The sequence below is a fragment of the Strix aluco genome, chromosome 19, assembly GCF_031877795.1.
Source record: "Strix aluco isolate bStrAlu1 chromosome 19, bStrAlu1.hap1, whole genome shotgun sequence".
NCBI lineage: Eukaryota > Metazoa > Chordata > Aves > Strigiformes > Strigidae > Strix > Strix aluco.
The window spans coordinates 8025531-8051401 of record NC_133949.1 but is presented as its reverse complement, the minus strand read 5'-3'; the positions used below and the strand labels follow the sequence as shown (position 1 = coordinate 8051401).

Here is a 25871-nt window from a genome sequence, read left to right as displayed (position 1 = left end):
GGAGAGAAATGGCAAGGCAAGAAAAACTTGGGGATTTTTCCTCCACAAATAGCAGATAATCTCAGGAAACACACAGCATGGGCTTGGGGTATAATTCAGGTGCGAGTTTGTGTTTTTTCCCAAACCAGCTGCCAGCCCCACAGAGATGACATACCCTCTCCAACACTCCAGACAGCCCATACCCTACTTAAAATCCTTCCCCAGCCAGTAGCATTTTAGAAACCATTTTGTCTTCAAGAACCACCCATTTACACCACCCGCATCATGCCTGGCTTTCAAAGAAAGCCCTGCTGAAGTCAATCTGATCTGCACACCCCTTTCTCACAGGCACTGCTGCAGACTCAGCATCTTTGGCACAACACCAGGGGCCCCTCTCTCTGCTCCCTGTTGCAGCATGGCATGCATGCCAGTGGGGAAGAAAGGCTGGAAAGAGCTGCAGCTGCCTTCCTCCTTGTCCTTCCATGGGACAGCAGCAGGGGACAGGTTTCCCACCCAGCACAACACAGGGAATTGCAACCAGCAGCCACTTTCATCAATACACTTGACCACTAACAGTGTGTTACACCTCTGGGACAGGTCTGAGCCCAGGTCTGGTACTGGGAGAGCAGCTGCAAGACAGACGAGCAGAAACGACCGCAGCCACCCAGAGACACATCTCTGAAGGAGAGGCGGCTCACAGCCCTCCGTTACCACTGCTGTTACAAATGCTTTAAAGACAAAGGAAAATCCTGACAGGAGTAGGAAACACCAGTGCATTTAAGCTCTTTATAAAATTAAATCATGCCTTCAATAATGACTAAATACAATAGGATACACATAATCTCCAGAAGCTTAAATCCACAAAATACCAGCAGCAAAGCTGCTGTGACTGATAAACTCCCGAAGGGCACATACAGCAGGGACACGAGAGCAAAGCCATGTGGCCACAGCCCTGTCCCTGAACAGCCTGACAGGCCTTCTGCATGCTACCACTACACACAGGGGTCCCGGCCCCTCAATGGGACTATCCCGGGCAGGCAAGTGCTGAAGGAGCCAACACCAGGACCAGGGCTACACCCAACAGAGGTCCGGGGGATGGATGCAAAGTTGTTCAGCCATTCCCAGATAACACAATCCCTGGTTTCAGGGATTTTTTTTCCCCCCTTAGAAAAAACAGTGCTTTCAGATCTACTACTCTAAAAGGCTGAAGACTCCCATTACCAACTGAAAGACTTACCTTACCTTGACACCACAATTATAGGGGAGAACTAGCCTACCTCAGAATCTGATATGGAGACCCGATTGGACTCTATCGTTGGTCTCCTCATTATACGTGGTGATGGCCCTGTGGCATAAGGACCATAACCTGGAGTGTTGCTAGATGCCAAATAACCTCCTGATGATCTTTCCTGAAGAGACAACTTCCTACTTGATAGGATGGGTCTAGTGAGAGGTCTCTTGGGAACATGCCTCCAGTGAGCATCTTCTGACCGCTGGGAAGGCAGAAATACATTCATGTCACTGTTGACTCCATTTCTTTGGATGTCTTTTATGTTATCAGAAAAGACTGCGTCATTTTCTTCAGTGTCGTCTTCACCATTTTGGTCGCTTCTGTCTGGGCCAACAGCCACATCTATGGCTGCCACCCGCTCTGCCAGTTCAGTTTGTGTGTCTTTGCAGCATTTGTCTATGCCTCCATCCATGGCATTTGTTGGAGAGTCCCCCATCGCTGCGTCCAGCTCGTATGGTCTTAGATGGCACTGCAGAGAGCTGCGATGCTAGTGCTCACAGACAGCACAGGGCATGGAGGAATCTTTCCATGAAACACCTAAAAGAAAACACAGAGGTAAACAGTAATACTGTTCACTCAACACAGACATAACCAAGACACCCATCTCCGGCTTCTTCCAACATAAAAGAAAGCAAAAGCAAAACACTGGCAGGCTGTAAACAAGTTGCAAACACTCAAAAGGAAAGGCAAACCCAAGCATCAAGCTAGATATGAAAGCAATAAAGATAAGATTTTATCTGATGTGCAACAAGTGACACAGTTAAAGAGAACTTCTCCTTCTGCTGCCAGACCAAGAGTCAACCGGAGCTTACAATAAAGGAGAAGTACAGCTTCTTAAGCTGAGGGTAAAGGGTCAAACTTTTGACCTCTTGAATTCTTATTTATAGGGTACAAGAGCTTCTGGTATGTATCCAAACCCAATGTGCGTAACAACAAATCCACAGCCTCCACAGTAGCGTCTCTGTTGCCTTGTAGGGCCCTACAGAGTGTCACAGAACAGCCTGGAAGCCAAGCCATGGCTGGTGACTTCCACACTCTCAAGTTATTTGCAACGCAGTCAACAGCAAAGGCAGCATTTAAAGTAAGTCTGGTTCCAGGGTTGCCCCTGGCCACCCACAGTTGCAGCCTGTGTGCAAACACACATTAACCTTGTTGCCCACAATGTATAAAAGCTATACTGAGTTGCAAATCAACAACACTTAATGATTACCAGCATGTGGGAATCAGCTTCTCCTTTGGAAAAGACCTACAGAACACAAAAATGCAATACAAAGCTAAAACTGCTGAATAAAATCACTGTTTCCTGGATGCTAATTTCAGCTTCAATTTAAAACATATTTCAGTCTTCCCAACACAGTCCAGAGCAGGAAATGATCCTCTGCAGCACATGGCTGTCATCCCTTAATCACCTCTGAAGATGCAGTGCTGCAGGATGCATCATCTCATCCCTCTGCCCAGTTTCTGGGAACAGTGAGAGAGCATCCTGGACTGCATCCAGTGAATTTCAGTGTAGGCTTAACTGAAATATTGCAACCTTTGGTTCTCTACGTGCAAAGCAGGTTGTGCATAAAAAACCCTGCAAGACAAGTGACTCTTGCATCACCCTGTTTTCATGCTGGCTACACTTAATTTACACAACGAAGGGTCAGAGTGAGCAAGTTCAAAAAGCCCCATCCAGCACCAGCCTGGGAACACACACAACACCCTCACCAGGGAGCACGTAGCAAAGTTCAAGCCTGGCTCAAAGCTGCCCAGCAATGCTCAGTTAAACACCCTACAACTGAACTCTGCTGCAAAGAGAGACAACCTCCCGAGTCCCTCGCACAACCACAGCAGCCAAGCTCAAGTAATCTTTTATATCAGTAAGGAAACGAGAGAAAGATCTGGATGGGAGGCTTCACCCTAGGTCAAATGCCAGTCATGGGGGGCACATGCCAAGTACTCAGTATCACTGAAACATCCAAATCTAACATGTCCCTCCCCACAGCCTGCTGGCCACGTCCTTCTTCTCCACTCCAGTATAATCTTCCCCCCTTCTCCTGTCTTTTCTGCAGGCTTGTTTGAAACAAATTGACAGAAGTGTCACTCACTCAAATCAGTAATGAAATAGTGAGATCAGCTTTAAAAGCTTCTATTAAAACTATATTTAAACCTTCAGTCCCAAAGCACAAATTCCTTTCAGAGCCAGGACGCAGGTGCTGGGGGGTGGCTCGCAGCAGCAAGGGAAGAAGGGGTGCAGGGTCCAGGTCCAGCACATACTGCACGTGGTCCCACAAACCCACAGGCGAAGCAACGCCAGCCTCCCCTCTGCAAGACCTCCCCGCTCTCCCAAACCAGGCTTCGCCCTAGGAAGCCAGCTGCGGCCCTGCGCGGGCTCAGCAATGATCCTGTCCTTTGAAACAGATTTGTGGGAAGCCCGCAGAGGGCTTGCTGTCTGCAAAACGCTCGTTCAAGGTTTGCGCTTGGGAAGCTTCTGAGCTGACTTGGGAGCATCAGGTCAGGGCAACTGCAAGCCTGCAGCCACCCTGCTATCTCTGAAGAGGATTTCCTTCTTGCCAGGGCCTGCCCAGCAGCACATTTCCCAACCAGATGCTCATGAGGACTCCTCGTGGGATGCCTGCGTGCTCGACTTTGGGTGCAGGTCAGCGCCTCAGCCCCTGGGGAGCACAGACCAGCCTCCAGCCCTGCCTGCGGGGCAGCAGCTTCCCATGGCCGCACGGCCAGGAAAGCACCAGGCCACATGGCCACCATCAGCAGCTGCCCTCGGCACCACCGGGGCTGGGCTGCAGCTCTGCTCCCAGTCCAGCGCTCCAGCCTGTGTGTTCCCTTCAATCAGGGGAACTATTTTAAATGAAGGGATGGAGGGAGTAAAAATGCTTTCACCATTTAATCCAACTTGCACAAGGGATAGGAGGAAACTTCTGATTCCATCCTGCATTAAAAGCCTGGCTTTGCCCTTCTTCCTACAGGGAAACAAACCCAAGGCCTTTCCTTGCAGCAGCTTTAGCTTCTGAATAGTCACAGCTCACCTCACTTCTGGGAAGCATCAAGAAGAAAATCAACCTGCAACTTGTAGGTCCCAGCAGACAGCAATGCTTGTGTTAGCCGCCTGTGCAGCTCTTCACTGCCCAGACCAGGCACCCCGGGGTGTCACCCCATCACGTTTGCACAGCTCTGACCCACAGCTCAGGCTGCAAAATAAATCTTCAGCTAACTGACAACTTAAATAGATAAACTTAAGATAAACCCCATAAATCAGTTCATCCGATCAAAACAGACCCATAGAGCATCACAACAAATAATACAGTGCTGCTAAAAGTATGCTAAAAAAATCCAGCAAGAGTTAAAAGAAAATAATTATTCATCTGCAGAGCTGTGCTTTGTTTCAGGTTCTGCTGTTTTGAAAGATTCCTTTTCACTGATAAATCCTCCAAAAGTGTATTGGAAAGCAGTGGTTTCTGAATATAGTAAATCAGTTACGCACAGACCAGTCTTACAGTGCATAAAACTCAGTACAAGAGGCAATTATTTATTTCTGCAAGGCAAAATCAATGGTGGATTTGCAGTTTGTCAGGCTGTAACACAACCGCACCATGCTGTGATGGGAAATCCCAGCAAAACAGACACATCACCACTACCTTCTACAAGCTCCTGCACAGCTTTGGGCCCGATGCTCTTCATGCAGTCACCAGTCTGATCCCCCCCAACACCTGCTGTAGATCAGAGAATTATTCTGCAGACATGAACTAAAGCTGCAAACAAGCTTATATGAGCAAAATTAATTTACTTACACATATCTTATTTACCATTTTTCCCTGTAGCTACTCCTCTGCTGCAGGCAGACTGCCACTTCAACGGTGTTTTTCACAATATATTTATCAAACGGCTGCACATGTTTCCTAGGCAGGCACTGAGCAGAGCATGGTACAAAAAACCCTTTTGAAAAGAATAGGATTCTGGAGAAAATCTCTCTGTATTGTACGTGGGAGCAGGAGATGAGTGAATGCAATTAGTTTTGCTGCTCAATAAAGTATTTCAAAGCATTGTTTGAAAAATAAAAACCTGCAAATCTAGTTTACTGCTTGGTCCCTCCAATTGGCTAACTAGAAATGTTCCTATGAAAAAGGATGGGGAGGTTAAAAGGCCCTGGGCCTCAGCAAATCCAGCTTCATTTCCTGATTTCGCAACAGGCTACTCAGTAAAGTGACTTTACAGCTTCATCTGTCGCAGTTCCCAGGTTAGGAGGGATGACACTGCTCTCAGCCCACCTCATCCCACTTCCCTTTTCTGTCCCTGAGAACGCATCTGCCCTGGGTTGAGGCACCAAGGGCCTTTGCAGTAAAATAAGTCACAGTGAATAATAACTACAATGGGCATTTGCACGGAGAGTGTTCAGGCAGCTGTTTTGCTGCTGTTGAGAGTTGGAGACTTCTTCAAATGCCCATGGATGGTGCCAGCATGGGGACCGGCAGAGACATCACAACTGAAACCCTGTTTGAAGGCCATATCTATTAGGTGCCTCTTGACCACACGAGACCCACAGGCACTCTCACTAAGTGAGGTCCCAAAGATCACAGAAGGCTTCAGTCTGCTGCTTTAATACACACTAGCAAGGTCAGGAGGCAGGTCAAGTTTCCTAAATGGTGCAGGCAGCCATGTACCAGGACAGGCTGCCTGCAGAGGGACATCCTCTCCATCACCAGCATCCTTCAGCTCAGGTCAAGTCCTGCCTTGGGGCAGAGCTGGGCCTGTCTTGTATCCAGCCCTGTCTTGTATCACCCTGTGCTTGTGTTGTGCTTCCTTCAGATGATCTCCCACAGCAGCACAGCCAGGAGGAAGAATCTGCTCTGACTGCTGTCAACCGGCACCAGAAACTCCCTTTAAGGAGAGAAGTAGCAAGTCCTGGGCTGGGCTGCCAAGTCCTGAACAGCTCCTCAAATGAAATTTTTGAAATATTAGGTCAGCAAGTCCCTTCCAGAGCCCAAGCTGTCTACCCACACCAAGCAATACAGCCTATGACTATTTCCATCCCGGAGTCTCTCCTGTGCTCCCTGTTCTGCAGTCGGGTCTGCAGGACTTCCTCGAGCACTCAGCGTTAGTCCACTACCCTGACAAGAGGGAGATATTTCCACAGCCCAACCCTGACCCCATCAACTTTTTATACACAGAGGAGGCACTTGCCCAAAATCCAGTCATCTCACTCCAACACCTTCAGTCTGGAGAAGCTGAAGAGGAACTTGTGTCCCACAGCCATGCACTGGAGCAACATCTGAGCTGCCAAGAGCCCCACAAGCACAAAGTGGTTTGCAACACATGGGTCTTCAGGTCTAAGGAGCCACTTATGGCTCTCATTGCTGTGGTGGGAGAGCAACTGGAGGGTTCATTTTTGGTGCAGCAATTCAACTCTGAGCATGCTGGCCTTCATTTCAGCTCTGCTCACTGCCGGCACACTGAGCAGGCCTCCTGTCCGCCTCCACTCACACTGCTGCTGTGAGGAATCGGGCCTTGGAGAAGCCCACAAGTTCCTTGGCATCTGTGAAGACTGCTTTCAGACATCCACGGGCCAAAAGGCAGCCCCAACCAAGTGGCGAAGAACAACGAGAAGCTGCAGCTCTGTGAAGCCAAAAAGAAAGCAAATCCCTGCAGCCCTTGCAGAGATAATCAAGACAGATGTACACCAGACTGGCTATTTGGACCATGTTCTCCTTGGGAAGCGGGTAATCATTTTTGGTACCTATTCCTGACTAGAAGCAGGAGACATTAACGCAACCCAAATAATAAATAAGAATATACCATTTGTGTTTTTTTCATACACACCATATGTTTGCTTTATCCTGCGGCTTACGGGGCTCTTGTTTCAGAGCACAGACAATCGTGTCTTGCTGAGAAATCACTCGATCCTGCTATAATCATCCTAGTCTTTTCCCTCTTCTCTCCACAGTTCTTGGCAGTGAGCCTGGCTGTTGTGCCACAGCTGAAAATTAGATCATAAAAGCAAGGCGCTTTGATTACTTCTGTGAAGCTCCTAGCACAGCTTTAAAAGTAACTGCTGAAGGACAAAGAACAGTATTTTTTTGCAATTCAAGAGCTGCCTGAGAAATTTGAGAAACAGGTTCAGGCCCCTGCTCCTGCCAGATTTCTTGAATGACAACAAACATCTCCAGACCACAGTCTGGAAAATGCACCATTTCTACCTCCTCCTTCTTAGTCCTTACCAAGGCAGGGTGTTTTCAAAAGGGATTTCAGGGCCAGTTCAGTCCCTGAGCTACAGACAAGGAGCACCCCTGAGGACTCCATGCTTGTCCAGCTCTCCCTCTCTTCCCCATGAGAGACCCCAGCTGAAGATAAGATCTGAGGTTTGGGTTCCATGTAGGGCTGATGCTTTCATATCCCTTGATGTAAGGTGTGGATGCAGATGTGAGACAGCAGTGCTGAGCTCAGCAGCGAGTTCCTGATATTATAATGTAGAAAATAAAAGTTACACACCTTCATACCATGAAGGCCATGTAACTAATTTTAAGAGCAAATAATAGCACGTTTTAAATACGTTTTGAAACTAGCCAGCATGCTGAACTAAAATCTCCAGTCTACCAGCCTACAGCATGAAAGAACCACCACCTTATGCATAGAGTACTGAGCTCAGGAAGTTTTACAAAAGATTTCCCAACTGCATTATATTTCATCCCTCCATGTCCTAATTATATGATTAAATAAATTTGCATAATCAGATGCAATTACACTAATTGCATATATAAGCAATAATCAACCAAAAATTACTCTGAAGAAAAAGTTTCTACTTAAGGAAATTCCTGTAACAAGAAAACATTGAGGAGTGCCAAATCTATCTAAGTGAGAGCAATATTAACGTTAAACACTCCAGATAACACTGGTGAAACAGGAACCCTGCTAGAACAGTATTTAACCAGGTGCAGCTATGTTGGCACATCTTAACCATGGCTTCGGTGGGGACAACACCAATGAACCAAAGAGGAGCTGTGCTCCTTCGTACTCAAGCCCTGGCTACAAACTACCTTCATACAACAGGTTTGGCTGCCATGTGTCATAGCAGATAGAGGTTCAGCGAGACTTGTGGGCCTGATGCTGGGCTGTATTTGCTTATGCTTTAATCTTTTAAAGCTGTTTATCAGTGTACAAGCATTGGAGGTGGTTTTATTTTGCAAATTACAGACAGGAAAGCATGGGGAATGGTCAATGAGAGGCACTCAGCCCACATATCCCACAGGTTTTGCTTGCAATGATGCTAAGTGCCATTCTCACCATTCTCTGCCATATCTCCGTAGTGACCACAAACCCAGCACATCCCAACACCCAACTCCACACGTCCACACTGTCCCTGCAGATGACCTGAGCTCAGATTATAACAAATCCCATATGCCCTTGTGACAAGGCACACAAAAGCCTTGTGGGGGAAGGACCCTGGCTGCTGTGCCAGCCTGACGTCAGCCCCTGACAATGTGGCAATGAAGGACAGAGGATGGAGGAGGTCGGTGTGGGCAGAGAGCACCGAGCCCAGTCATGCTGTGTGACCGCACAGAGGATGTCCCAGCGTGTCCCTAGCCATATCGGATGGTTTGTCCTACCTCCAAGTGATCCTAAGGAAAGCAATATGAAGGAACTGGGCTTGTTAATATGCACACACACTGCCTGGACAACATCTGAGTCACCCAGTTTGATGTCAGAGGAGAGCAAAAACTCAGGAGACTCCCGTTTCCGAAGCTGCTCCTGTGCATGCTCCCATCTGGCACTCAGCTGACGCTGACTCAGAGTCTGCCCACCCCAACCTCCTCTTCCAATACCCGTCAAGAGTGCAGGAAATACCCCAAATGCAACTTGCACCATGCACACGGAAAGCTGAACCCCATAATCCAGTGGAAAAGCAGCCTTCTGACCGCCAACTATAAGAGTAGATGCTGTTACAGCTTGAGGTTGCACAGGTGGGCATGGGCAACGTCACCTCACAGAGAGGTACCTTGTAGGGTCAGTGCAGAATTTGTGCAGCAGAGGGAGCAGACTGCAGGGGCTGAACCTGAGCAGGGAGGAGGAGGCGGAGGAAGAGGAGGAAGAAGTGTCACGGTTTCTGTCATTTGCTGAGCTGAGAGGCGGCGTGATTCCCAGAAGAGGGGGCAGCAGTGGCAGGGAGCACAGCTTGCTGAAGGTGGCATTTAAACAGCCTGCGAGGGGGTGCTTCAAAAAAATAACTGAGAATGTCAGATTACATGAAGTTTGAAAGGCTTAGATTATTTGTAAAATATTAACAAGCAAGGCAGTAGCCAGACCCTGTTGATTTATGAGAAAAATAACTACCTCAGACTTATGGAGTCTTTAATATTTAGGGTCTTCATTGCTATAATGACTTTTCAAATGTCTGTACCATGGTGAGGTAAATGGCAGGTTAAAGGAAAAAGATTTTCAGTTGTTCTAAGGGAAAGAGATTAGTCTCAGATGAGCCATCTTCTGCTGCAATCTGTAATGATATCTCAAAATTGCCACAGAAGATGATACAGTGACGAATAAACCTAAAATGAAGAAATCAAGAGGACTTGAACAGCGTAACAGTCTGCAAGAGTGAGGTCTAACCCTCCACAATGGCCAAATCCCCTCTGATCTCACAGGAGCAGAACTGAGCACTCAAATCAAACCTGTCTCTAAACCACTGCAATTGCTGCAGCGCCTTCGGGTGACTGCTGCAAAGCAGGACACATCCGATCAAAATGGGCCCTGGGCACTAGCAAACAGCTTACAGAAAGCATCTCTTGTGGCATGGAGAAAAAGAAAAGGAAATCTAAGAGAAAGAACCAAAACCACAACACACAGTAGCAGTAAGCACATGCATGAACAGGCGCAGCACATGGCATCTCTCCTCTAGTTTTAGTGTAAGGTCTGGCTTTTAAGCCTGATAAGCCCAGCCTGCAGCAAAGGCTCCAGGAAAGTAGGGGAACCTGCCAAGCAGGCAAACCAGCACTCACACACCAATCTGTGACCCTGAAGAACAGAAAACAAGTGTAAACAACAGCTGATTTTTTTTAAATTGAGTCTTCTGTATTTCAGTTTGTGCCCATTGCCTCTTGTCCATTCACTGGGCATCACTGAGACAAATCTGCCTTCATCTTTTTTACCACCTCCCCCCATCAGACATTTACACACGTGGACAAGACCTCCTCCAGCCTTCCTCCAGCCCCATCCCCTACTGCTGCCAACGTCCGCCACACATGCAGGAATCTCACACCTCTGAGGGTTCCTCCTCTGTCCAACCGGGCTCAAAAGCTGCAGAGAGAAGGAGCAGAGAAGAAAATACACCACCCTTCTCCTGCCAGGACGAGTTTACAGAAGTCTTGTAAAGAACAGGTTAAGTAGGCTTGTTGTCAGCGCTCTGCAGCAAACCTATGCAGGTTACAAGTGAACAGGTTACAAGGGGTTTCCCAACCACGAATGCTGCCTCCCCTGCTCAACACAGGGACTGCAACTGTTTTCCTACTCAAACTCCTGAATTTCTGGCATATATTCTGCAGCAAGGACCCATAAGCCTGAGCAGCTTCCTCAGCAAAGCCCATGATATACACTAGTAAATAAATAAATTGAAGATGGAAGAAGCAACCTGAAATTGTGCAGACAAGCTGCTGCTTCAGCAGTGGTGTCTCAGCCCACAGCTGCACATCAGCACACAGCAGACAGCCTGCACACTTCCAGACCATTTCATTCCTCTTCCCCAATTTATTTCACCAGCATATTTCTCAGTCCTGCCTGCCTCCTCCCCTGCACCCATTAGCACCTTCCATACCAACTGCCGTGGTTAACTCTTTTGACAGGCTCACGGATGCTCAGATTTGCTACTGCTGCAAAATATATAAAAATTCAATGACAGAAAAGCAAATCACTGCAGAACAACACATATATAGTTTAGGAGCAGCAAAGTGGGATCTGGGAAAGCACACACATAGATCATCAACACAGCACAGTAATTCAGCATCAGATGCCTTTGCCAGCCTCTGATCTCACAGCACAGACCAACATTGAAGCTACCGTTGTTTAAAAAAGCATTCACAACAAACTGAACAAGCCACCAGGCAGAAAAAATTCACATTTATACATGTCGGTCTTAGAGGTTTATCTTCTTCCCAGATAGGGAAAAAAGCTGTTGGCTGCCTTTGAGAGATCTGGAGGTATTTCAGGGGATATATCAAGTTGCTTAGTTCTGTAAGCCAGCTACAGTGAAAAGTCTTTCCAGCATTTTAAAAACACTAATTTCCAGCTGTTCCAGGATTGCCAATCTACAATAACAATGTACAGCACAGAACACAGCAGACTTTCTTCTTCACAGTGGTTCAAATATGGGTAGACACTTCTATTCAAGGTGATCTCTGCTGAGTTTTAACCAGGGAAATTATCTCAGCACCCATCTCTTAAATGTCCATGGGCTGAAGGTCTTTATCAACTCTGCCAACCTGCATATCCCATGGCAAAGGGCAAGACAAAAAGCAGTGAATACTTTAAGAAAATGACAAATGGACTTCAAATCCAGAGCTCAAAGTATTTGCTGTATTTCCACATGGAAAACTCCCATTTTCGGGTAATCCTCACGTCTTCAGAAGCCCCAGGACTTGAAAACATGGCCTCAGTTAACCTGCACAAAATCAAAGGCAGCAGCATTGATGCTCTTTGTACAGAGGGAACAGGCTCTGGGGAATGAGCAGCAGATCCCTCAGGAGTCAGAACCAGGTAAACCGCCCCTACGATTACCCTTGTCCCTGCATACATAACCCACGCTACCTGGAAATTTAAAGGGTAGCAGGCTTCCCAATTCCTTTGAAGCCTTAAGCTTTAGCTCTTTAAGCCAAAATGCACTTTTCAAAGCCCCAAGGTCAATGTCTGGAGATTATCCAGCGAGTCACTAGGCAAAGGCTGCAGGGAGAAGACTGTTCTTTTGAGTCACTGCAATGCTATCCCAGAAATTTAGGTTGATGATAATCTCAGCATTTGTCAGAGCACGAAAAAGGCCTTGCAGCACCTAAGGACCAAAAGTTTCCAGGTGCAGCTTTACTTGGAAAAACAAGTGTGAAAATGCCACCCTGTTGCACCCTAGTTGCACCCCAGCCATTCTGGCTGTGCAGAGCAAGCCTGGGGCTGAGCAGCAGCCACGGCCGGGGTGCCAGGCTGCCCTGGGACACCAAAGCCGTTCCTCCACTCTCTGTGGCTCAGGACAAGCACTGTGCATTGTACTCGACCAGCTGGACCCTTTCTGAAGAGTCTGAAGCGATGCAAACCCATCCAACAGCTCTGTCACTTCTGCAGAGCCTCAAAGGGAAGAGCAGAAAAAGGCACATTTCTGGTCAAGTCAGCAGGTGCAGGAGCAGAACAGGAAGTAAATCTGCTTGCAAGGAGACACCCCTTGCTGAGGGAGGTGCAGTTTGACAGCAACACAGGATTTAGTCTTGCTTTGCACGCCCCAGTGAGGCATGTGGAGCTGCAGGAGGAGCTGCCCCAGCTGAAGATACAGGGATAGAAGAGGCATAGCTGATACCGATGGCAGCATGCATGGGGCTATCTCTTTGCAGAATCGAAGCTTCCTTCCCAGCCTCCGACTAGGGCTGTAGCACCTTTCTCCTGCACACATCAGGCAAAGCCAAAGAACAATGCCTTGAAAACCCGAGAGCAGTTAGAAGCCATCAACCTCCAGAGGATTTTTATGCTTCCCTCTGTCCTGCCCTGGACTCCACTGCAGACAATGCCACTTCCAAATAAAACTGAATTTGGGAGTTTGCTGGCAAAATTTTCAAGCCAGGTGAAAGGCAAGTACAGTCTAAAAGGAAAAGGGGGAAGGAAATATGATCTGTGCAGTTTAATAGCAAGCGAAGACATGTGGAAAGATGGAATGTGGTTTACAAATGTAGTTTGAGCACTGTTCATGCAGCCTGCCCTGGCCCATGCCCAGCAGGAAAATGCAGAGGAGAAAATCAGAAGCCAATTGACTTGGGCACTGGTCGCAATACCTGCTCCCATCAGCCATCATTACAGTCATCCTGCAAGACATCCCTGTGGTGCAGGTCAGAGTATCACTGGTGGATGAATTACACTGCTCTGGCTACTCAGATATCCTTCTCTAGTTACCAGGGGAAAAGAAATCAAAGAACAAAACTGGTAACAATGTGGAGAAAAAAAAAAAGCAAAGCATGTGTTTAAAAGTCTTGCTGGCTCCCAGCCAGGGCACTCAGCACCTTCCAGGATGCATTTTGGAACAATTAGCCTGTAGGCAGCCACCGAGTTTCCCAATACACTGCTACTCTGTGATGGAAATGTCGGCTCTACTCCAGCAAAACACTTAAGCACATACTTGGACTTTAACTATGGTCTGAGGACATCAGAAGGGACAACATCCACGTGCCGAAGTGTGAACAACACTGAAAATCTCAGCCTCAAAAATGTGGAAATACTCATGAGTGTCTGGGTGAATGTGTTTCACATGTGCCTAAACGAGAGAGCTGCCCAGTTCCACTGGAGCCATCCCAGGGCTCCTTTCCCAGGAGTGGAGGAGAACAGCAGCATTTTCTTCCACATTTGCATTTACAGCTTTTCTTAGGCTAGCAGGGCTCATGTCAAGGAAGCATCAGAAATAACTCCCATTGCATCCATCCTCTCAGATGGGGTCCACCTCTGTCCAGCTTTCTTCCTTCCACCTGCACAGACGACAACACGCAAACAGCCACGCTGAGCTCTGCGGCACGGCGAGCGAGAGGAGCGCACGGCAGCACCACCGCCCTGGTACCAGCACTCCCCCCCCATCAGCCCCCGGCACACACACATGCACAGCACGGCGGCAGGGCTGGGCTCTGTCCAGACACAAGTTTGCGGCTGCCTGTGCACCAGATGTGGGGAGCGAGGACGCAATCGAGCCGTGGGGTGGCAGAGGCTGTAGGAAGGCCGCGCCCCATTGCGTGGATCAGCTACCCTCAGACTGAGTCTTCCAAACTGGCTCTTGCTCAGTTCCTCTCACTTTGTCCCTCTCCAGCCCTCAATCACCGCGGCTGTTTGCTTTGCAGCTGCTCGAGCCCGTGAGAGGTGCGCAGGGGTGCAGGGAGCACGGTCATCATCTCCCGTGCTTTCCTAATTGCTTGTTGATGTCTGGGAGGCACACACACACACTCATTTGGAAGGGATGCCAGAAACACTCAATATCATCAACCAAACACCGAGCAGAAGTACAGATAAACCCACAGAGGTAACCCACACTTGGAGGCAGCTTTATCTGCATTCTCTGCACGTGAACTAACCTCATCTGGAAGGTTTTCTGTGCAGTAACACCACCAAATCACTAACATTTGCCTTTATTATTATATTATCATGTATTAGTATTATTCCTTTGCCTTTGAGGTTTAACAGTCTTGTAAATTAGTTACATTTTAAAACAGAGAACACGAAGAAACTACTTCTGCAATTAAAAGAGGCAAAAAACACACTGGAAAGCTTCTTGAGGAAGTGATCAATTCCTCTTGACTTGACTTCTCCGAAAGGGACTGCTGGTAAAACCCTCCATGCTTGTGACCCAGGAGATCTAGCATAGACAATTATAGAAGACCTTAAAACCTACAAGCCTGTGAATTATTCCCTTGTGCCTGACAAAGGACACTCATAAGAAAACTATTTTTGGCTTTCCCTTCACCAGTTCTGTTTGACAATAAAACCCTATTCTTCAGCTTCCTGTTTTTGAAATTGTAGCCCAATACATTTCAATGGAAAATTCTCATTTACATAGTATCTGTCACCTGCCATGACCTACCCCTGTTACAGATGGTGCCTGTTCACCAGGGGCCAAAAGAACATTTACAGAGAAGAGTTAGGAAGAGACACTCTTGCTCAGGGTCAGACGGCACCACAGTGCACAGTAAAAGAATCCCAAACTTCTGATTCTCAACGTCTGGCTACTTCACGTGCCTTTGTCCTCTTTCTATAATTGAACACACCATTGCAACAGTAGATCTAACACCAGCGTAATTTTTTATAACAACACTACATCATCATTCCTGACAAACCAAAACATCTGCACTGGAGTCATGCTTACAGACCTGTTATTGACAGTCAGTGCATCCCCATTTTCAACATTTGAAGCACTGCTAAGAGTTTAACCACATCCGGCTTAGCAAAGCCTATGCCTAAGCCAGCAGCAATGCCCCATGTCGCTCACTGCACAGCTCTCCCACTTTGGCTGCTGCCCAGCCATGTGGGTCAAGTAAGAAGCAGAGATCACACTGTGTCACTCTGAGCTCAACTGATTCATCAGGAACCTGGTTAGATCAGAAATAGCCTACATCATATTTGTTGCAGGATGACTGAGATTAGAAAGAAGAGAAACAGTTTATTTGCTATATAAAGTTTACAGTGGATTACAAGTAATTTTCTATTGTTTCTCCAGGTTCTCAGATATACTATTCACTTGCTTAAACATGTGCACATTTCTGAACAACCAGGTTTAAGTCAACTTCTTCAATATTTTCATGATTGAAAAATATAATTACATATAAAATTTGAGGACAGCAGGATTTTATTTGCACAGCAATCTTGAGTGTGTTTCAGGGGCCAACTTCCATCTAAGGATGCTTTTACTTGCTGCTGGTGGCACAGGAATTTGAGAATAGGCTCAGACTTGCAACTACCCACAATGTGGACTCACTAGAGTAACCTGAGAACAAAGCTTAAGAAGTCTGATTTGAAGCATGAGATCACTCTGCCTGACCAGGAAGTAAACAACAAAATTAAAGTCCCACAGTGTGCTGTAGAATTCAGGCTAAGCTCCTGGGATGCACCCTACTTGCCAGATAGAGCTGTTTCCTCTTCTGTCCGATAAACCATCCCATCACGTTCTTTCCAAAGGCCTTGATTTGACCGACTGTATTATCTTCCCTCCCACAATCATTCTTTTTTAAGAAATTTTTTAAAAAATTATCAAAGGGGGAGGTAGAAATTTTAAGCTCATCTCTACCCATGCCATTCTGGAAGCACCCAAAAAGAGAAGCACTTATTCTAAAAGTGACTAAGACATGAGTCATCTGATGACTAAGCGCATTGGCTCTAGAAGTCTCATTCAATCCATGACCAAATTCAAATCAATTCATTACCTAAATCACTTGTCCATTTTATAAGTTAATGCAGCAGCACTCCAAGGTCAGGAAGGGGCTCCTGTTTCCAGTGCCAGTGCTGAGACAGGACAGAAAAAACATGTTGCAAGTTTGAATTTAAAGTGTTCTGAAAGTCAATTTTGGAGACGCCTCCAATCTCAGCTAACACTTGGGTTAAGCGTGTACAAGCTGCTGGCACCAGCCACTCGTGCAGCTGAGCACCCCTGCAAATGCAATCACAAGCCCTGCTCCTGGCAGCGGGGACAGGCAGAGCTCGGCTACGGAGCCAGCGGGGCTCCGTGCAGGCAGGTGCCAGGACTGCAGCCAAACTATTTCAGCATCCTTCTGTTACTCTTGCAAAAGCTCTCATACAAAGCTGAAAAAGCATTAAGTTAAACCATTTATGGTACTTTAATATCTCTACATTCTGGAGGAATACAAGCACCTTGCAAAAAAAATGCGGTCACCTTCACAAACATCCTGTGGGATAACAGTCACAGGCAGGGAAACAGAGCACTGGGGAGCAGATGTAATTCCCCTAAATCATTCTTAACAGACCCCAACAGAAACCTTGATGCCTTTGAAACGCTAGCTTAAGATCAGACAGCAGGTCTAGGGCAGATGGCCCTCTACCCTCCTCCTAAAATCCGGGTGAGGACATCAGTCAGCAGGTCTGGTCTCTCCTCCGAAGGCCCCTCGCACCGCTGTGCTCCCTCAGGGCACCCACAAGCAAAGAAACAGTAACGCACCCAGCAAACAGCCCGGGCAGCCCCAGAAACCATCAGTCTCTTCGATCTGTTTTACAGTCCAGTGCACAGCCTTTCTTTCTGTGGGGCTGCCAATTTCTGCATGTTCAATTAACATAGCACAAAAAAATACACTCGTAAGTGGAATAACTTCACAGAACTAATTTAAATTGTTCTGCACTGTACTGCTGGCATCACACTACAACCAATGTCTCGGTACTGCATTTCTACCGGTTTTAGGTTTTCTGAATCTTTCAACAGACTTGCAGGAGAACGCAGCCAGGGTTCTCACCTAACTGGCCACCCCTGCAAGCATCTGTCTTTACACAAACAAATATAAAAGAATGGACATTTCTCACCAGGGAATGAATTTGCAATCTGCCTGTGCTGGACTAAAGGTGTTAACAGGTGCCAACACCCATCTGCTTTCCTCCATGGAGCCAAGGCTGCTTTGCCTTCACCATTCCCTTCGGCCCAGAGGAAAACTTTGCATCCCTTTGTGCTAAATCCAGTGAATGCAACTCAACCTCTCAAACTGAGGTCAGATAACAGGACTTAACCCCATGAAGACAGTCAGCCTTGGCTCCACAGCTGCTGTGCCGGACTGTGGCCAGTGATCTTCCTCAGCTGAAGCATTAGACCATGTCTGCCCATGCCTCCTGGCCACCTTTTTCCACCCCTCTTTCTGAGAACTTCAACTTCACCACTGAATTAATTTACTAACAGGGAAGATGACCCATCTCAGGTAGCAGAAGGGAAGAGAGCCCAGACAACAGGCTGGCCGAAGGATAGAGAGGCTTATACCCAAAGAAACATCCCAGAAAAGCCTGGAGGTTTTAACTCAGTCAAAATTACCATGAAGTAGAGAAGCAGCAGCTGCCAGCATTGATGAAGAAGGATGAAAAGGCTGAAAATCTCTACAAAGGCTCACAACAGCTGTCTGCGGGTGCAGGTACAAGATTAGCAAAGGATAAGCCAGTTTTCAGCATCATTACAGCGAACATGGCTAAAGCTGCAGGTGGGTGGACACACACCTCCAAAGGGTTCAGAGAGAGGCCCTTGGGACTGGCAGCTCAGCTGTGACCACAGCCCAGCAGCTGCCAGGATGGCACACACACTTACACACCTTCACAGACAAGCGTGCACAGCAATTTAAGCGAACAGCTCAGATCCCACAGGGGACTCGCTGGGTGCTGGAGGATTACAGACCAGCACGCTACCACAGCACTTTGAGCTTACGCCTGTGGCACTTGTGAAACGTGAACCCAAAGACAGACCGATCCTCTCAGTAGACAAATAGCTGCACCTTGGGGAAAGAGCAGGCAAAAAGGAGCTTACTGTTATCCTTAATCCCCTTCTCTGGGAGTCCGCTGCAGAAGTGTAAGGACGGTCTCACCCCTGGAAATACTCCCTCAGCTGTTTGCGTCCGACCTGCAGCCAAGGCAGGTCTGGCCCGGGGGTAACCAGCAGCACACCAATGCAGCTCCCTTTCCTGGCAGCTGAATTCAAAGGGGACTGCGGGGAGCAAAGACACAGAAGGAAAACACCCAGAATAAAACACTTTATAAAGACCCACCCATCACAAGCCCTTGGTTTCAGGCTAAGGGTTTCACTCTGCTCCAGCTGGAAATCATTGGTGAGATTTCATTCACCCCCTGCTCTCTGACAGCGCAAATCCCAGAGAAGCTACACCCTTCACAGGGATTTCTCACCCCCTGGGGAGACTCCTTCCCACCCTGCTGTAAGCAGTAAGTGAAGTTAGTAAAGCCAATAATGACAAAGCTCCCCCAGGATGGAGCTGTGTGCAGCCACCACCACGCTGTCCTGCCGCCGACACCAGATCTGCTCCACAGAGGACGGCCAACTGCGGCCAAGGCGACTTCATCACCAACTCTGGTTTTTAAACAACCAGAGCTCTCTGAAGTCATTAACTCATACAAACATTTCAGGTCTGTTTAGGGAGCTCCATTTTTACAAGCATTCATACATGAAAAGCAATCACTGAGTGCATTCAAGAAGAGGTGAAATCAAGAGAGGAAGAAGCTTTTGCTATAAATAGTGGAACATTTCTCTGAGTGCACGTTGTGTAGTCTAGTTCCTCCAGCTCTGTGCCGCATTGTATTTTGTGCCACACAGCCTTTAAATCTTGTTACCTTCAACATCTGCACCTTCACTTTAAATGTTGCTGTATTTTTCAGAAAGTCAAAGGCAGCCAGAGCATTTGTGGCTTGCCCCGGGGAGACACTAGTCTGACTGGCTAAAGATTTGTACTCTTTCCCCTGCATCTCCACCCTTCTTTCCTTCTCTTGCTTGACCTTTGAACAATACGCTTTTGAGTCAGGGTCTGTCACTGACTCTGTCTTTGTACAGCACCAGCGCCATCCCCACAGTACGAACTGTAAACAATAGAAATGCAAAATTCTGTTTGTACAGGGTCTGGTCCAGAGCTCATCAGAAAGATGTCTCTCTTCAGTGGCATGTGAACCAAAGCCATAATACCAGCACAAGAAGAGAGCGATTTGCAAAGCTAACTATTTGGGGAATACAATCATGCAAAAATATGATTTTCCAGCAGAATGTCTTCACACTTTCCAACAGACCAAAAAAAGTGCGTGCACACGTATATGTATGTTTTTATCAAGCATTTTTGGCATAGGAAGCATTCTGATGCCATGGTGACGGATGCTCTTGCAAACCCTTAACATAATAGATACAGATAAACCTGAAGCCAATTAGGAAAGCAATACTGCTGTGCTTACATGATCCACAGCTACTCTGAAAGGGACAAAAATTTAACTCTCATGAAAAAGATCAAAACAAAAACCCAGATTCATTGTTAAACAGATTAATCAGACTCTTGGAAAGCTCATCAGGGATTGGGTTCAATCTCTGCTGTTGTTATTAGCATAAGCCCTGTACAGCACTAACAAAAGACTCGCCTAAGTCCCACGCTCGTGGTTTACTTTGCAATGAGACTCTGCTCAGGCTCACAGCATTTAACATACACACTCTTAATTAAGGGGATAGGGCCAAGAGGAAGAATTTGGCTGTAGCAAAACAAACCTCTTAATGGCCCTTTTTATAAGTGTGGGACTACCAGTCCTTCCTGTCCTGAGCAAGGCCAGTATGGGAGATAGAAGAGCTCTGGTGCCAGTAGCGTCTTCCCTGACCCAGCAGGGTCTGGGCATGATGCTGTGCAGGGACCCATGTTGCTGCAGGCCAGGCACGGAACCCACGTACAAGAGCCAGTCCTTCCCCAGGGAGATGGCAGCCATGCAGGGGAGGGAGGAGAGCTAGGGATGACCCTAGGCAAGGTAAGGAAACCCATGTTGCATTGGCAGGAGTGAGCCTGGAGCTGATGGGGCATCAGCCAGCTCAGGGTGGGCAGCGCTGGGCTGTGCCTGGCCCATCAGCAACAAGCAACAGGTGGACTTACAGCAGAAAGGCTCCTGCTTGCCAGTGCAGTGCAGCAAAGGTACAGCCAAGAAAAACAAGCCAAAGCATAACCCCAAAGTGGTTCCCTGCAGCTTCAGGGACTGGATGGGGCCCCTCAGACTCTGCCACCTCCCCAGAGAGGCTGCAGGGATGTGCTGTGGGAAATGGGTTAATGGCATCTAAAGAGAGAAGTCTCCACGGGAGTGCTGACAGGTAAATGGAGCGCGGGAATGACAGCCTGCTGAGAAACAACATCCTGCACCCCTCATTGGGCGTCAATCACACGTTCCCAAAAAATCCCCAAATTAGAATAAAATACGACGTTGCCGCCTCTGCACCAAAAACTATTCATTCCATAAAAAGCATTTTCCTACATCTCTCATGCCTTTTCCATTCCTCTTCAGGCCCCCTCACTCCTCTCCCACAGGAGTCATTTGATTAAGGAACTTTTCTGATTGCAGCATTCTGCAAACTTTTTTTGCAGAAGGGTTAAACAAGCACATCCCTGCAGGGATGGCCAGTGCCGGAGGAAAGGGCCCACCTGCGGTTACAGGAGCAAGAGCAAGGGGAAGGGGGTTCTCATCATTGCAACTGAGCGCCGCATCTACTTTGCTGAAGGCAGAGGGACTCCCACCACCCCTTCCACTGCGACTTTATGATATTATTTTTCCAGATGTGCAGATTAGAACTAAGTAACTACCTCAACACATGCCTCATTTGCTTAGGTCTTGTTAAAGCAAAGCGAGTGCTTAAAAGTGCACATTGCTAAGGAAAGAACTGCTGGATGGGATCTGTGTTTTGCTCACCCAGTGCTTCAGGTGGGCTTCTCCAGTCACAGCTCGGGAACCTGGGCAGGAAGAGGGATGGTGGTGCACGGTCTTACATATAGCAACATCTAACGATGGCTCCAGGGAGGTCGTAGAGCCAGCAGGTTGCTAAACAGTGTGCCCTGCGAGCCCATGGATTCAGAACCAGTCGCACAGCTGGGACAGGTAAGAATGACCTCCTTATTTCAAGCAGTTACTCTGCACTTCTCTATTCCAGTCCAGAGGAATACAGCTTCTGTTGCTGTAGAACCAGGGAGCCCAAGTCCCTTCTGGCAGCCCAATGCCTGTGAGCCAGGTTTTACTCCTGTTATCACTTCACCACAGCCAGACATGTTAACCCCACCTTGAGGTTTCTCCACAAAATGGGGCCAGCAACTCCTCATCCTGGTGTTGGGAGGACTGAGCCATCACCAAGTGTCTCACCAGTCCTCTCCACTTGCAGATCTCACTCACTTCTACCAAGTGCCACGCTGTCATCTTCCACTGCTCAAACTCCCAACTGCCATAAATCAACTGCAGCACTTTCATCTCCTGCAATGTTTAACTGGGACAAATGCCAGCGTATATATTGCTGAAGCACTGCCTGGTGAAGAGTATACAGAGCCGTAACACCAACCAAAAGGTTTCAGGTGGTAATTAATCAGCTACAATAATAAATAATACATATATTTTCAATTGTTTGCTCATTTCCTGAATGTCTCCCATAAATACCTAACCAGTAAAGCACACTTTGAACAGTGACACTTGTATCTTTTCCCTTCTGAGCTAACTCTGTGCTATTTACTTAAAATAGAAAATTCAGTAGGAGAAAGACAGGTTGAAAGGTAACAGGATTTTGTAAGTATTTTGAGCACTCAAACCTGCTCTGAACAACAAATACTTACAGCGTTTAATCTTTTCTCAATCTTACATTATTTTATAGACAAATGTTTTACACCTGTTTTAATTCCTTCACCCAGCCAGGCTGCTGGTCAACATCATATGTGATGCTCACTGGTCAGGCTGCAGTCCTGTCACGGCAGAGCTTGGCCATGCAGCCTCATGGAAACCAGGACCAAGATAAAAAGCTTGGCCTCAGAAATACACCCCAGAGCAGCCTTCACTGAAGTACAAGAGCTTTGCTTTTAATGTAGATGGAATTTCTAGTTCAGGCTTCTGAAAGCAAGTGTTGTGTTAAAAAAAAAAAAAAATTATAAAGAAACCAGTGCAAATCTCTCCCCAAAAAGGAAAGGAGTTGTCAAGACACCTGGAATGCTCTCCACAGCCTTCAGCATTTGTTAAAGAAGGGGCTGAAAAAGGCCAGTGTCATTTGGCTCTTAGCAAGGCTTAAATGAGCTTCAGCCCTTTAGGTGGGTGCTGACCAGTCTGACTGGGGTTAATTTACAATCCTGAGCCCTGGCACCCTGCAAGACAGCCCAGCACAGGCGCTCACCACTGTCATCCTCCCAGGGAAGCTCCTCGGGTGACACCCGGTCTCACACTGGCCTCTGCGCCAGTCCAGTCTCTACTACTGCACAAGGACACTCAGCTGTAATCACCCATCCCATCAGGGCTGAATGGGCTTTTAAGCTACATATTTAGAAGGAAGGTACAAAAAAACCTACCTTAATATTCCATCTGGTACCTAATCCCTTAAACTCTCCTGGAGAGGTGCTTTTCATTTCCAAAGAAAAGTGAGTTAATGTTCTTGCCAGTGCTGTTAATCAGTGCAGCAAAGCCTCTTTTCATCACGCAGGGCCCAGGTGACTGTTTCCAAGGGATTAGCTGTTACTGCATTTAGTTCAGTAAAGAGTTTATCTCAGCCACGTTCAGAAAGGCCGACTATGAAGACATTCACCTGCCGAATTCCCACAGGCTGACACCTCGAGCAGGCACAGGGCTCCGAGCGCACCCGGGGAAGGCACGAAATGGTAACTGCTAGGAGTAGGGCGCTCTTCACAGGTCTCTGGCACAAGAAGCCAGGGCAAGAGACAGCTCTGAGGGATACAGCCACCACCGGCTGCCAGCAGACTGGGCTCTCCAGACCAGAAGGGTGAGGGAGCCGGGGGGCAGGAGAGGGAAGATTTTCAAAGGCCCTCCCCAGAGCAGGCACCAAGTCTTTCGGCAATCCGTCTGCTAACGGTCACAGCAGCTGCTGTCAGGGACATCTGGTTGCCAAACCCATGAAACATATTCCAGAGAGCCTCTGAAAATTGCATGGGGTGAAACCATTGGACTTTTGCCACCAACTTTAATCTAGAGCTCTGTCAGACTCTACTAAACACTGCGAGCAAGGAGCAGTGCTAAAGGAAGCACTGGTGTCTGCAGCCACCCTGAAGGTTTCAAAGGAGACAACCAGTCAGGCATCCAGGCTCTTCTCAAACCAGTGCAAGCTTTCAGCTGATGAAAAGGAATCACGTTTTAAAAAAAATCTCGATTTTGTGCACTGCTGTTCCTTCTGGCATTGATCAAGCATTTCAATTCCTAACTCACTGCCTGCTCCATCTTCTTGAGCAACTACTCAGGTTTTCATTAGTGCCAAGGACAAACACTGAAACTTTGGGACTGCTTCCTAAACTCTTCAGGAGACCGGAGGGAAATTCATATTTTCCCTCTTGGTCATCGAGAAAGCAGGCTGGGGTGGGGCTGGAAAGACTTACAAAGCCCTGCGTGCCCAAGGATAAGAAATTCCGCTCTGATGCTGCCCCCAGCCTTGCAGGGGGCTCTGCTGGCATCCCGCACCAGCTGGCAGAGTGTCACTGCCTGCATCGTGCCAACACGGCTGCCTGCGGCCCCAGAGAGAGCTTTTAACAGCAGTGTCAAGTGGCTGAACAAAATGATATCAGAAAAGAGGGCTGGAAGGAGAATGCCTGAAGATACCAGTGAGCAGGACATCACCGGGCATTTAGAAGAATGACAAAGACAGTTTTCACAAATGGAGGGAGGAAATAAAGGAGAAATGAGACTGAAAATTGAAAACAATTTCCTAGTGTTTGGCACGCTCTAAAATTAGTGCTGTAATGGATCTCATCAGCCAGCATTTATTTTCCATTCTAAAGACAAGAATTCAAATAAGCAAGCTGCAGCAAGAGAAGCACTTGCTTAGAACAGCCAACCTCTAACCCAGGCAGCAACGCAAACCCAGCTATTCCATTCCTGCTGTCTCTTGCTCAGGGTTTTTGTAAATGACAACTGAAGTTGGAGACCTGTTTTGCTTGACCACGTTACAACCCCACCATTACAGAGGCGACAGAGCCTCCAGAACAGGGAGGGTCAGGCTGCCCATGGCAGAAGTGCTCTGGAGGTTTGCTGAGTTCATACAACTCAACTGTACGAGACAACTAAGGGAGACCCAAAATTATTCTGCCTGGATAAGACCCGAAGCAGCAGGTTACACACCATGCTTTGGGAAACGCCTGCTGTTAATCATCCTGATGGATCTCACTCCTGCTGTCCGGAGGAACAAGCCCCAGTCACCTGGCTCATGGCAGGGAGACCCCAACAGCTCCGCTGTCTTGCTGTGACTGCCCAGGGCCAGCTCTCACCCCGCTGGGCTCCAGCCCACTCTGGCCCCAAACCCTGCCCATGGGTCACCAGCTCCCAGGAGGATGTGCTGGTACACATCAGCATCCTGCTTGCTGCTGTGCTGATATGCATGCCTTGAGGACCTGGCCCACAAAGCTCTGGCACAAACAAAGGCTATGTGGTTTTTGATTGAAAAAGCAAGCAGCAAATCACTACAGGCTTTATCTTGCAGCTCTCATAGTTCCACTCCCTCTCTTCCAAACATGCACACACCACGAGGCTGTGGAGCGCCAAGGACACACAGCACTGCCTGGGTCACTCCAGAAAGGCCACCAGGCTTGGCTGGGAGCAGCGATGGGAGCACTGATGTGATGCATCCATTGCTCTTTCAAAGTTTCAGAGCTAATCCTTGATGTCAGAGGAGAACTGGCAGCGTCACTCAGCTATGAGGTGTCAGAGATATTTCAGACAGCCAGATATTCCCATGCAGAAACCCAGAAAAAGTCACCTCCTCACTCCCCCAGCTGCCTCTCCTTGCATTATTGCTAACATGGATGTGACTCACTAGAGTTGGGTTTATATTAAACTCCTGAAACAGATTGTTTGGCTGTTATGTAAATCCAGTAAATGTTAAAATACTAGAATAAATCAGTCAAGCAGTTACCATAGTCAGCTCTCCAAAGACACCCAAGAGAATTTATTTTTTTTTAAAAGAGAGAGAGGCGGCAAACGATGAGGGGGAAAAAAATAGTAAAAAGAAAAAAAATCACAGCAGCCTTTCAGCAGAGGGAGAGCTGTGCTGGTGGCTGCAGTACCCCCATCAGTGCTGCTACCAGTGTCCTGCCCAGCTGCATACAGGCAAATCACCCAACTGCTGCTCTGCACGGGTGAAGTCATGAGCATCACCTGCACAAAACACAAGCTCGGTGTCAGCAGGACTGTCTCCTTACCATGCCACACG

General features: G+C 47.7%; 1 protein-coding gene across 4 annotated transcripts in view; it reads right to left on the bottom strand.

Annotated features, from left to right (window-relative positions):
• The window catches only part of CAMKK1 (calcium/calmodulin dependent protein kinase kinase 1), a 108422-nt gene that overhangs the window by 64730 nt on the left and 17821 nt on the right, over positions 1-25871 (bottom strand). For all 4 annotated transcript variants that reach the window (XM_074844806.1, XM_074844805.1, XM_074844808.1 and 1 more), the window contains exon 2: positions 1257-1807. In XM_074844806.1, coding sequence (XP_074700907.1) covers positions 1257-1706 — 450 coding nt within the window. In that variant the 5' untranslated portion in view covers positions 1707-1807. The remainder of the gene's footprint in view (positions 1-1256; positions 1808-25871) is intronic.